Here is a 14,113-nt window from a genome sequence, read left to right on the forward strand (position 1 = left end):
TTTGTGCGTCAGGGTGTTGTGAGGGGAGGAGGATTTCGGCGGCTGCTGAGGGAAAAGGAAGGGTGTGGGTGTGGGTGTGGGTGTGGGTGTGGGATGAAATATGAGTGGGTAAAATTAGGATTTTATTTTGGAGAAAAAGACGAGGGTTAGGTTGGTAATTTTTAATAAAAATAAAAATAATGTAATAATTAAAAAATTTATTTTGATTTAATAATAATTATATATAAAAATATTATTTATTTATCAATTTATAAATTATTTTTAAATAAATATTTTAATTTAAACATTAATAATAATTAAATTAATTTTATAATAAGTATTATTTTAACAATTTAATTTAATTTTATACATAAACGAATTTGATTGCTTTTTTTATTGCATGAGATTAACTGTTTTTATGATAAAAATTAAAATGTTTGATGGATTATGATCTTTTATATATATGTATAATTTATTTATTTTTTGTCAACAATGTTTAAAAAAAATTAAAAATATTTTTAATTTTTTTTTTCAATTTTATTCATCACATTTTTTATAAGTTTTAAGTACTCAACCTCATTTTACTGTTCATCTCGTCACTGTCGTATCGTGATACTGGGTAACATTTGTTTTTGTCTTTTTGAACACAAGACATAAAAATATGGACACGAATATACATATTTAAGGTTTAGGGTTTAGAGTTTACTGTTTGATTATTAAGACACAAAATTAAGAAAGATACAGTTACATATGAATATTCATAAAATACATGTAATTTGTGTCTCTTCAAAAAGGTAAGACACATATTTTTTACTTAAAACACAAATAAAATTATATTTTATACTATTTTATCATTGTCTCATTTTTCGAGTTAAGCCTCAAAGTAACTCCTAAAGTTACCCTCGAGTCTCATAGTGATTCCTGAAGTTAATAATTACTCATATTTATCCCTGAAGTTACACTCCGGGACTCAGACTCGTCCTTCCGGCAAATTTTGTCTACCTGGCGCAATCGGAAAGCTGAGTTGGACTCATTGGCGACACGTTGTCAAAACGCAAACGACGTAGTATTTGGTGTGGCGCCAAAATGACGTAAAACGACGTCGTTTTATGCTCAAAACCTCCCTCTCTCAATGTTATACTAACATATTGTCTTCCCCTCTCAAAACACAACACAAACACAACACAAGCAGAGGTCTCTTCTTCTCTGCTACCTTAATCACTAGCATCGGTGCGATTGCAGTTACCGAAGCAATTTCCATCGAGAACCCATACTCTGGAGAATCGGTTTCATTATCTGCATCAGACAGAGAGTTGTAAAGGCTGGTTTCTCTGAAACAGGTAAGCAAAAAGAAGAGATAAATATGTGGTAAAGCTCTATTTTTATTTTTGTTGTTAATTTAATATTTATAATGGGTGAATACGTTTTCTTCAAGTGTAATGTGTCGGTATGCATGCTTGTGTTTTGTGCTACTTGCTAGGGTTTGATCAGAATTAAGTTTCTTAGTGGTTAGGCCAATAAAATTATAGATTGACTAGGAAATTTTCGTTAACATGGAAACTTTTTTTTTGTCCTAGAATTTATTGCATTTACAGTTGACAACAGGGTGTTATGTTTTAGTTATGGAATTTTCAACTTGGTAATGTGGTTGAAGTTAATGAGTCTGATATAACAAAAAAATTTTAAAATTACAGATGAGTGATCATTTGATTACCATCATATTTTACCATGGAGGGTCATTTATAACAGAGGTTAATGGAAGTATATCTTACAACGGTGAAGAGGTTTTTGAGTTATCGGGAGTTGATATAGACACACTGAATGTCTGTTTTGTTCGGGACTACCACAAGAATATTGGTTATGACAAGGTAACTCAAATATGGTGGCTGGTGCCTAACAGGCCTTTACAAAATGGTCTAAGGGATATAACATGATAAGGAGCTCTTGGAGATGTGTTACTTTGCTCAGCAGAACAAGGGCTATTCATGTAGACTACGAACATGGAATTTCGGAACCTCTGTATAGTGAAGAAGCAGAATCAGTGTCAACTAAAGGCAAGGAGCTTATGGTAATACAAAACTTTATTCTCACTCCAAACCCCACCAACAATGTCACAGCTGAACCAATTTTCACTATAACACCATCTACTCCAACTTCTGAACCAAATGACACCACTATTCCTACCTAAAAAATAGTCTCCATAACAAAGATTGAGAGGGTTAAATGGCTAATAAGGATGCTTGTGAGTATTTGAACAAGTGGCCTAGGGACTCTTGGAGCGAAATTTTTTTCAGTAATGTACCTAAAATAGACAATATCTGCAACAATGCTTGTGAAGTCTTCAACTCTAGGATAAAAAAAAGTTAGAGCCAAGCCTATTATTACACTCTTTGAACAAGTCAGGATGTACGCAATGAGGTCCATCGCTAGGAACAAAGTCAAGGTTAATTCAAACACTGGGATTCTACCTCCTATACAGCGCAGCAGGTTAGAAAAGATAAGAAAGGAGTCAAAAAGTTGGGTCCTGATATGGTCTGGTGACACAGAGTATGAGAAATTTAAAGTTCATGGCTGGCCAACTAACATAGTTGTGGATTTGAAAAAGAGGCTCTGCATAAGTAGTTTTTTGAAAATTGAGTGGTAATATTCTTTTACTTGTTTATTGTTATCTTATTATTATTAGGGCAATTCTATGGTGTAGAAGGAAAATTCCTTCTATACATGTAGAAGACACGTGTAAGGAGATGAGACTATTATGGTGGCATGGTCCTTTAATTATGAGTTGCATAATGTACTGTGTGATTTTATTGAAATGAGACAAACTCTGTATTTGTTACAGGAGTGGGATAGGTGAGTAGTGATAATTAATAGGGTCATTATTCTATGTAAGTAAAAATAATTAAAGTATGATTATTATAATATTATGTTAATATAATGAGCCTGTAATTAGTGGTTGAGGTTTTTGTTTTGTGGGCCAAGTTTTATATATGTTAGTACCAATATGAGTTAGCCCGAAATGGAGGAGGTTGAAATTTGGGTCATGGGACGGACATACAAGAATATAAGATTGACATATGTTCAAGACCAAAAAAAAATTGACATATGTTCGCTGATGTTGAATCCTTTTACCTAAACCTTAGGATTGACATATGCTTTTGACTTTTAGATTTAAATGATTGATTTTTTTTAATTATTTATTATTATTATTATTATTATTATTATTATTATTATTATTATTATTATTATTATTATTATTATTATTATTATTATTATTATTATTATTATTATTATTATTATTATTATTATTATTATTATTATTATTATTATTATTATTATTATTATTATTATTATTATTATTTAAATAATCAATATAACATTATTAGTGAACAGAAAATCTTAAAATATAAACTATAATCGGACTTACTATTTAATTTGTTATTGTCTCACAATTCTTATTTTAAATTATCTGATTTTATATTGGCAATAATTTTGATTTGCATAAATGCTACATAAAATTAAATAAAAACCTATTATACTTTTAATTCATGATTTTTTGTGTTAGAAAATTTTCATATTCCAATTACAATTTGCAAGTCTCAATTTTTTTGTGGAAAGTAAAATAAATAAAAATTTAATTTTTAAAATAACAAAATAATTGTGTGTTATTTTACAATATTATTATTTACAATAACAATTTAAATCAATTTAATAAAAATAGATATTGTCGTGTTATTGTAATGGTATGTTTCTAATTCTTTTCTTCCTTTACAGATTACAACACGTGATATGCACTAATTTAAAAAGACCAATAGAATTCAGTTGTTTTCGTATACTTTGTTTCTCAAATTATATGAATCAAGACATTTACCGATATTTATTTTCTTATTTAATTTGTCTTTGTAGGAGTAATTTAAAATAGATGAGGTGTCTTTCTAAAATCTTAACACATTCTCCTTTGAGATTAATAATCATTATAAAACTAAGTTCATATACCCACTTGAAATCGATACGGTCTTCAAGCTTCGTGAGTTCCGTTTCAGAGAAATGGCTCTAGGCAAGGTGCATGTCGTGAGAAAAGGTCTGGTTCCGGGTATATATACTTCTTGGGAGGATACTAAGGTTCAGATAGAAAGTTTCAACAACAGGAAATATATGTCAATTCTATATTCTTATATGTTCATTCCATGACCTAAATTTTCAATCTCCTCCAACTCGGGACTAACTCATAATGATAATAACATATATAAAATTTGGCCCACAAAACAAAAACATGAACCACTAATTACAAGCTCGTTAATATTAATAATCAAGTATGATTAATATCAATATCAATAATTATTTTTTATAATTATTTTTTGTATTACTAAAGGCTATATATAGTGTTTTTCTTTTTTGTAGAATAAAAAAGATTATGATTCATAACATTTTTGTAAAGTTATATCGTATGGACACAAGAATAATTAGATAACAAATTGAATTTTAATTAATATATTTTATTTTCTGCTCATATTTTTTCATTAATTATTTTACTTTTTATATTTACAGTATTGAATGTAAAAAAGAAAAAAATAATATTGAATGTTATCTATTTTATTTATTTAGAGTTATAATTAAATTTGATATAATTATAGCAAGTGTCTAGAATTAATAATAACATGATAGTATAATTTTAAGTTGTATAATATAAAAAAATGTAACAATTTATGTATGCTTCTTATATAGCAATAATATTATATATATTTATATATCTTCGTTTTTAGCTCTTTTCTAAAAATATTGGCATATAATTAACATCGATAACATATATATTGAGTAAGTATCTCTATTGAATTAATCATAAATGTTAATGTATTTATTTTGAATAAGGTGTTATAATAATCCAAATCCATAGATTGATCCCGAGAATTATGTGATAAAGACTAAACAGAAGAAAAAAAAAATATATAGCATCACATACATAAATGTAAAAAGGGCATACGAGCCACACGGATTGCTGCTAAAGCTGCCACAGTTATTTTTTTTAATAGGTTGCCAAAATTTCAAATACTTATGAAAATTATTTAATCATGTTAGTTATCTGATTTTTGTCACAAGCAATATTGTCTTATTTATTTCTTATAATGGGGAAAATCATGCCAAATCTCATTGTTGATTCAGTAATAGTTACCAAAATTTTTTTAAACACTTAACATGAATTATTCTTGTTATTGTTCAAACAATAATTTCATTTACTTTTGTATATTTTTCTTATTAAATATATATTATTAAACCATTTTTTTATTATGATTGGTCTAAGATAATAATTTGGTCATTGAATAGAATTTAACTATCATAAATCACCAATACCTTTCATATATAACAAATAAGTCTGTCGTCAACATGTTTTAATTTTGAGAAACTCTTAAATACATTACATGTAAATAAAGTGTAATTTTTTCTTTGAATAATGCTACGTAACTAAAATATTATAGATAATATAAAAATATATGATTAATAATATTTACGTTTACAAGAGAATGTAATTCTCCTAATTTAATTGATATAATTAATTTTTTATAATTAATTATCTTTCTTCATTTAAATATACTTAAAGTTAATTTTAAATTTAATGTGAATCAAATTCCAAAAATTTCTCTCTCATTATTACTATATACATTTATAATTTTATAAATATATATATATATAAGGATTAATAGTGAATTGTTACAATTATTTATCATCTAGAAAATTCGTACTTCAGACATATAACTTTTTCTTTTTATTATTTTTCATACTTAAGGGATACTAACTACGATTCTATCAACAGTATTACCTATGATAGATTATGTAATGAAAAAGTTTGAAAAATAAAGACAAGAATTATAAGGTTATGAAAAGTCTCATCTAAATTTGACAAGAACAACACGACTTACATAGAAATGGTTCTTATGGATGATAAAGTAAGTTGATTATTTTCCATGATTCTTTCAGGTGATGCTAGGTCCATTTTATAAATATTTTTTGTTTATATTTTAAGTTTATTTGATAAATAAACCCTTGCACGAATTAAAGACAGTGCGATTTTATAGATTTATAAATGAGTGCTAATAGCCTTTATATTTAATTTGTTTTAGAGTGTGATAATAGCCAATATGTTTGTTGGTAGATTTAACTATTACTATATTATTTATGATCACATTCAGTATATATGTCTGATTTATTGAACAAAGTGGATTATTAAAATCGATTAATAACTATTTCAGAGTTAATCTAATTAATACTAAATTTAAAAAAAACAATGCATAACATATTATTTTTTTATTAATCAAATTATTATAATTTAAATTAATTTTTAAAAATAATTTAAAATTATAATTTCAATCTTATCACGTGCATTGCACGGATAATTACACTTGTATTAACATAATAATAATAATTTAACTATTTTTACTTATACAGAATAATGACTCTATTAATTATTACTATTTACTTATCCCACTCCTGCAACAAACACAGAGTTTGTCTCCTTTTAATATAGTCACACATCACATTATGCAACTCATAATTAGAGAACCGTGCCACCATAATAGTTTCATCTTCTTACACGTGTCTTCTACCTGTATAGAAGGAATCTTTTGCACCATAAAATTGCCTTTATTATTATTACTATTATCTGATATTATAGTTAGCTTATTATTGTTGTCTTTGTTGTTGTGTTAATGCTGTTTAGGGATGCCATATGTGCATACTTGTGCTGCATTGGCAAGGGCTGGTAAAAGACCAGATGAGTTTTGTCATCAGTGGTTGCCAATGGAAGTATATAATAACATATATGCCTTCTATATCAATCCAATTTCAGGTCAAGCACTATGGAAAAAGTTACCATATAACAGACTACAAACACTAAAGTTTAGAAAGAAGCCAGGTCCACTTAAAAAAAGAAGAAAGGATGCATATGAGGAGTCAAGTGGGAGTAAGAAGCAGAAGACCAAGATGAAAAGAATTTATAAAAAAGATTGTTGTCGTTATTGTGGTGAATCACGACACACCAAAAGAAACTGTGCAAAGAAAGCTGCTGATGAGGAGGCTATTGCTGCTGCTAATGGTGGTGAAGGTGAGGCCAAATCTGCTCCAGATGGTAAAGGTCAGGCTAATGATGACTCGATGGAAGAGTCGTGAATTAGTTGTGGTATCCTGTACTGTAACCGGTACTTGATCATTGGGTAGTACCTGACCTGAGTAAAGTTGTAGTGATCCTTCCTACCGAAAAGGTTGGAAAGTCTCGGAGGCTGAAAGCCAAGGATGGGAATATGGTTGACTCAGAATTGACATAATAAAAACGGCCCAACTTCATCACCAAAGGAAGGAAGAGTTTTGCCCATTCGAATTATCAAGATCCGGCTACCCAAGTAAGAAAGATTTCTAATACCAAAAAAAAGCGAGGAGAGCGGTCTACAAGAGTAAGTGAATAGTTAATTCACTCAAGTCTTTCTTGGAAGTGGAAAACCAAAAGATGCTATGCTGCCTACCAAAGAACGCATGGATAAGTGGGTGAGCAAGCGAAGCCCCAGGTTCAGAAAGAATAGTAGGTACCGGAGTAGTAGATACCTGAATAATTCTTGAGCTGCGCTAGCCACACTTGTCCCACAATCCCCCACTGAAATTCAGCTTGAACTCAGTCAATTACCTTAGCAGAAACCGATGACTCTCAATAGGTTCACAAAATTAGATGACATTTATTTTATTATAGGCATGTTCTTATCCAGTTTACTAACTATTTTAGATGTTTTCACTAATAGGTTTTGTCCTCTCCTGTGAGGCCACCAAAACTCCCTCCCAAAAGGAAGTTATCTGTTGAATTAAGAAATTAACTAATTTAATTGATGATGACAAATATTATTTAATTGGGTGATTAATTTGTTTTGAATGTGTTTGGTTAAGTGTTGCAGGTCATAAATCAAAGAATCAGCATCCCAATTGGAAGGAAACAAAAACTAGTTTATTGGTGAATATCTAACCAACAAAGCCCAAAGTCACTAAGCAAAGAAACCAAATGGGCTAAGAAGTAAAAGAAGAAAATTCAAGCCCAAGTTGATCCTACCAAACTTCTCATACAAGATTGATGTCTTCACTCTCTTTTATTGCTTTGGTCAGCAATAAAACAAAAGAAAGAAAGCTATTGGCCCAAGGAAATAAATGAGCCCATATTCACAAGCAAGCCCATTAGGTGATCCAAGTCCATTCCTTATCTAACTTAGTGGCTAACCAAGTAACTAAAGTTCATTTGCATCTGAACTAATCCCTTCTCCACTGAACCAACTCTCTGTTCTCGTTCTTCTCTTCTCTCACCCACGCATGACAATATGGCTATGTTAGGGTTCACATCCTAGAAGAAAAAAAGAGTTTCTGGTCGCAAGCTTTGTCTTTCAGACAATACACAAAGAAGAAAAGGGGAAGAAGCTTCTTAAAGAAAAGGTCAAATCAATGAAGCCAAAAGTAAAGGCCTCCTCTAACTTAATCAAAAGATAAAGGTAGATTGTTTCTATTTACATGCATGTTGATAGCTTGATTAAAACCTACCTTCTTCTACATATACCATTTCGGGAAAAAATGAAGAAAGTGGTGTCTGCTTTTTCCTGATGTGAATCAATGAATGAGATTGTTTCTTGGAGCCAAAGCACAAGATTAATGGCTTGGATTCTGATAAGCTGATTGAGAGAGAAAAATGTTACTGCTGCTGTGTTTGCTACGAGGCTTAGTTCTAAGTCGAAATCCCTGATTTTTTGGGCTGATGGAAGAAAGAGAGAAAAGCTAATTTCCAGCTGGTTCAAGAACCAAGGAGCTGAACCCTAGTCGTGGCTAAAGAAAGATACAAATAGGAAAATTACTTCAGTTTGAAGATAAGGAGAGATAACCAGAGTTTGGTGAGTTGTGTTCTGAGAAGAAGTTCCCTGAAGAAGTTCCTCTACTTGGAGAATGCTTTCTTTCAAAGAAGCATTCTGCCAATATTGAAGAACTAAATCAGAGGCTTGTAAATCTGGTTTATCACATAGCAAAAAGGCTGTTGAAGAATCAATCTCCTTCATGTTTTACAAATTGTAATTTACTTTTCAATGTTTATCTTTCTGTAATTTCTTGAGTGAAAAGGCAATATTGTGAGAACTCATGTAAAAGCCAAATGAGTGAAAAGAGGCTGAGTGATACACTTGAGAGAAAAGTCTAGAGTTATTTCGGATTTCTTTAGGTAAGTTTGTGTCTTGTATCTAGTACTAGTGAGGTACGCCTTTCTTAGTTGGGTGAGCACTAAGAGTGAAGAGTTAGGTATTAGCATAGCCAATGTCAAGTTAGGTTAGAACTTGAGTGTGAGAGGATTGTGTTAATCCTATGGAATTAGTGTATGTAATACTTTAACTTTAGTGGAAATTCCACCACTGTTATGGTGGAGACTGGACGTAGGTTGCATAGTACAAGGCAACCGAACCAAGATACATGATGATGTTAGCTTTTCTCTTCTCTGCACTATTCTATTTTCTGATATTCATGAGACAAAAATAAATTGTCTCATAAATTTCTGCTGCTGAGTTCAAACAGAATCAGAATTGAAAGTCTGCTTTAAAAGGGTTAAGTTCAGTAACTCAAAGAAAGGCACAGATTCAACCCCTTCTCGCCCTTTTCTAAGCCTACTACAACCTTCATTATCCAAACAAGAAAAATCAACTTCCGGAAGTAACAAACCAACAGCAACCACCCCACCTGCTGCTACCCCACCAGCAAGCAGTCAACTAGCAAGGAATCATCCGTCAAATCCTATGTAAGGTGCAACACAGGGGACTGTTACAAGGATTGAAAATTTCAAGAAGTTTGTACCCAACCCTGGATTTAGACCACCCAGATACGAAAAATGAAGACTAGGATTATTATGTTTAGGATCATATTATTTTGATGAAAATGTATGCTTTCTTAATTAGGATCCTAGTGTTGGGGATTTTAGTGTTCAAAACTTATAAGGTCAATACGTTAAGAACTTTGATATACTTGTTGACCATTGTTCTGGCTCTATAATGCCTATTTTAGGTGTGTTTTCTACATTATGAATATGGATTATGACTTTCTTGAATTGAGCTGTGTCAGATTTTTTGTTCTATTTTGGTCTCTAATATGCAATTAACATTAATTCCATTAGATGAATCCATTAGTAGTGCACGAACAAAAATATGCATATAATATATTGTTTATTCAATTTCCAAATTATTGTTGCACAGTAATGTCAAACAGTTTAATCTGCATTTCTTTCAAATAAAAGGACAGGTACAAGTACATGAACAACATATGCATATCACATGTTACTTGTTTTTTGCTAGATACAATTGACCCTGTTGCCTATCCAACTTTAAGAGAAGCAAAACTACTGTAATCAGCAGCAGCATACATGCAAACAGGAAAATCTTTCCCATTTTTAGAATCCTAACTTCAGACTCTAATCTTTCAAGTTTCTAAGCAATCTTCATCTTCCATTCTTCATTGTCATTTGAAGAGCTTGTTCTACCATCACATGTTACCGCATCTTCTTCTAGAATTTTATTTACCCACAGAAATAACCCACACCACCTCTTACCTACAATCTGCACCCAAAAAAGTGAATCAACCAAGTTTATATCCAGAATTACAGCAAACAACAACAACAACCACTTACATTGTAGTTTGGGCATCCCAGAAACGGTCTCCCTGGATTAGAATCCATCACAGACCATCACAACACTGGTCTCGACCCGCACCCACACCATTTTGGCAAACACAAATCTCTGTTTCTATTCATTCTCCTCATGATGCTTCTAAATGATCGTGGGTTGTTCGAGCTCCCAACTGCGTTGCTCGCGCTAGCCATAACCATGTGGTTTTGAAGATGGAGAAGACACTACACGAGAAGAAAGAGAAGAGAGTCAGCTCTGTTGCGATGGACAAGAGAAGAGAAGAGAGTCAAGCTTCAAAATTGGGGATTAGGGTTTTTAACCTCACATTAGGGACCAAATTGAACCAAAACATTTTATGTCGCCACGTCAGCTAGCCGTTCTTCTGATAGCGTGTCACTAACGAGTCCAACTCAGCTTTCCGGTTGCGCCAGGTGGACAAAATTTGCCGGATAGATGAGCCTGAGTCCCGGAGTGCAAATTCAGGGATAAATATGCATAATTATTAACTTCACGGATCACTATGAGGCTCAAGAGTAACTTTAGGGACTACTTTGAGGTTTAACTCCTCATTTTTCTCTTTTTTTTTTCCGTGCACTTTCTTCCTCCAAGAACAAGGACTCTCTTTTCTCTTTTTCTTCATCTTTGTTATTGTTCACCTTTATCCTCTAGAAACAAGGTCTCTCTCCCTCCTTTCCTCCCTTCTCCTCTCTCTCAGTTGGATACACTATCACAACTGTGGGCCTGAAGAAGGTTGTTCGCAGCCACCATCTTGCGAAGGTCCTATGTTATCACCGTTGATGCATTTTTTGTTCTTGCTTTATGTTTTGAAAAAGTCTGTGGTGCTAACTGCAAAAATCAACATGTGAAGTTAACACTTCGTGACGAGCTGTGATTTGGATGCGTGCAAATAATCTTTAACCACGGCAACGGATTGATGAAACAACTATGACACAGCCAAACGTATCCCATTTTCTGTTGGGAAAAGACAATTAATTAAGTGTGATTAGGTGATTAAGCTTAAAACGTTGATGAGTTGAACTTTTGACATGCTAATGGGTCAGGATTGATATGCCATGCCAAAAAATTTACGAATCTTATAATCATATTGCAGTTATTCGTATGAACCACGAATACACCAGAAATATAAATAATAATCTATTACTAAATATTTTACTAACCTTATAATCACATTATAATTCAGTAGTAAAACCTTAACTTCTCAATTTATTTTAACATATATTTAACTACTGTTTGAATTAAAATTCCTGTAACAGGTACTTTCGAGTTCCATTATATTAACTCTACCTAACACTTCAATAAATCATTAAATATCTACTATAATATTATTTATTTATTTGAATAATAATTTTTTAAAAATAATAAATTATTACTCAATAATAAATAAATAAATAAATTTATAAATGAATGATAACTAATTCAAAAAGAATAAAGTTTTATATTCAAATAAAATACTTATTTAAATCTATCCAAGTTGTTATAACAACTTTTCAAATTATGCGCTCCTTCTCTTTCTCCTTCTCCATTTCTTTCTCCTTCTCCTTCTCCTCCTCCTCGTATTTCTTCTTCTTCCAATGAAGTACAAGCAGACTTCTTCTTCTTCTTTTTCCTTTCCTTCTTTTTCTCATTTTTTTTTCCTCCTCCTCCTTCTTTATTGTTATCACTAATAACACTAACATTTTGCAAACGTCTTTATTAGTTCTGATTTTCTCTACTGTCATCATTAAATAATTTTGGTTTATTTCTTAATTTATTTCGGCTCATTTATAGTTAATTGTCGGTTTATTCACTTGATGCTGCTGATAAGTATTGACCAAATTTTGTATTCACAAGTGAACCAAAATTAACACATAAATGAACCGAAATTAATTCACAAATGAACCAAAATAAACTAAAAATAAAATGAAATTATTTAATGATGGCACCAGAAAAAATCAGAACCAATAAAGATGTTAGTAAAATATTTTTTTTTTTAAATAACAACTACATCTTACTATAGATATTTATTTTATATTACTTCATACATGGTAATTAATTCAAACGTGAAACGTTCTATAACATATTAAAATTTTTTTGGTAAGATAATTTTTTAATCATACATGATTTCATCTTATCTTACCATGTTTTTGGTATGGCATTTTAATTTATGAAAGTTTCTAAAAAGGAAGGTAGATCATATCACTCTTGGCTTATTCGTGTATTAAAAGTTCAATCCATTAACATCCTAAATTTCTTAATCAAACTTAATTAACCTTCTTCCTTTAACAGAAAATAGGATACATCTGGCTCTATAACAATTGTTTCCTCAAATCCATTGCCGTAGTTAAAGATTATTTTCATGCGTCTAAATTAAAGCGGGCACATAGTGTTAACTTCACATGTGACTTCCGCAATCAGCATTACATACTGACTCTTATCTTTTTTTATTCTTTTCTCTTCTAATGTGTAGACTTGTTTCTTTTTTATTCATTTTTATTTTATTTTTAATTTTATTTTTATGTATTATATATGTTAATGAGTAAGTTAATTATAGAAAATAGAATACATTTGGTTCTGTAACAGTTGTTTTCTTAAATCTATTGTCATAGTTAAAGATTACTTCCATGCATCCAAATCAAAATCGATCACGTAATGTTAACTTCACATGTTAACTTTCACAGCCAGCATCATAAACTGACCCTTAATTTTTTTGTTTTTTTTAATGTGTAGATTTATTTTTTTTCTATTCATTTTTATTTTATTTTTAATTTTATTTTTAATTTATTTTTTTCATGTATTATATATATTAGTAAGTAAGTTAATTATAGTTTGATTAAGTATGCATAAAGTGTTGTATATATATTGGTTGAATAACGTTACTGAAGTAGAGTATATTCATTTTTATAATTTATAATTTTATTTTGATATTCATTTTTGCACTTCATAATTTTATTTCTCTTTTCTTTTTCTCTCTCTGCTTTCTTCAAATTTCTGGACACAAATCCTAATAATATATGTATGTAAAATTTTGTTTTGTTGTTTAAATTTGCATTGGATTATGAAAATGAAATTATACATTAGTTTTGATTATGTAATTTTTTTTCTTTTACTGGAAATAAGAATCATATTGATGGAAGAAGATGAAAGAATAGATATAAAGTTAATGATTTTTTTTATATATTAAGGGTAAAATAGATTTTTTAAAATAATGTGTATTCTATCTATTATAATTGTCAAATACAATTCTTTTTAATCGTGTTTTTATGTTTATTTGGATGCCATTATTTTGATAAAAAAAAATTTTTAAATTTTTTTATTTTTTAACGTGTTTGATAAATTTCTAATAGTAAAAATAAAAACACTAGAAAAGTAAAAAATATCTTTTTTCAAAAGTTACGATTTACATTTTTTTAAAATATTTTTTTCTTAAAAAAAGATGGTTTTTATGTAATAAATAAACAAAAAAA

General features: G+C 30.2%; 1 protein-coding gene across 1 annotated transcript in view; it reads left to right on the forward strand.

Moving 5' to 3' along the window:
* Positions 1–2,392: 2,392 nt before the first annotated feature.
* LOC107489077 (uncharacterized) overlaps positions 2,393–14,113 on the forward strand; it is a 22,419-nt gene continuing 10,698 nt past the window's right edge. The window contains exons 1-4 of the mRNA XM_052261693.1: positions 2,393–2,619; positions 2,819–2,829; positions 6,689–7,102; positions 7,908–7,963. Coding sequence (XP_052117653.1) covers positions 2,393–2,619; positions 2,819–2,829; positions 6,689–7,102; positions 7,908–7,963 — 708 coding nt within the window. The remainder of the gene's footprint in view (positions 2,620–2,818; positions 2,830–6,688; positions 7,103–7,907; positions 7,964–14,113) is intronic.

Source organism: Arachis duranensis, chromosome 5, assembly GCF_000817695.3.
Source record: "Arachis duranensis cultivar V14167 chromosome 5, aradu.V14167.gnm2.J7QH, whole genome shotgun sequence".
Taxonomy (NCBI): Eukaryota; Viridiplantae; Streptophyta; class Magnoliopsida; order Fabales; family Fabaceae; genus Arachis; species Arachis duranensis.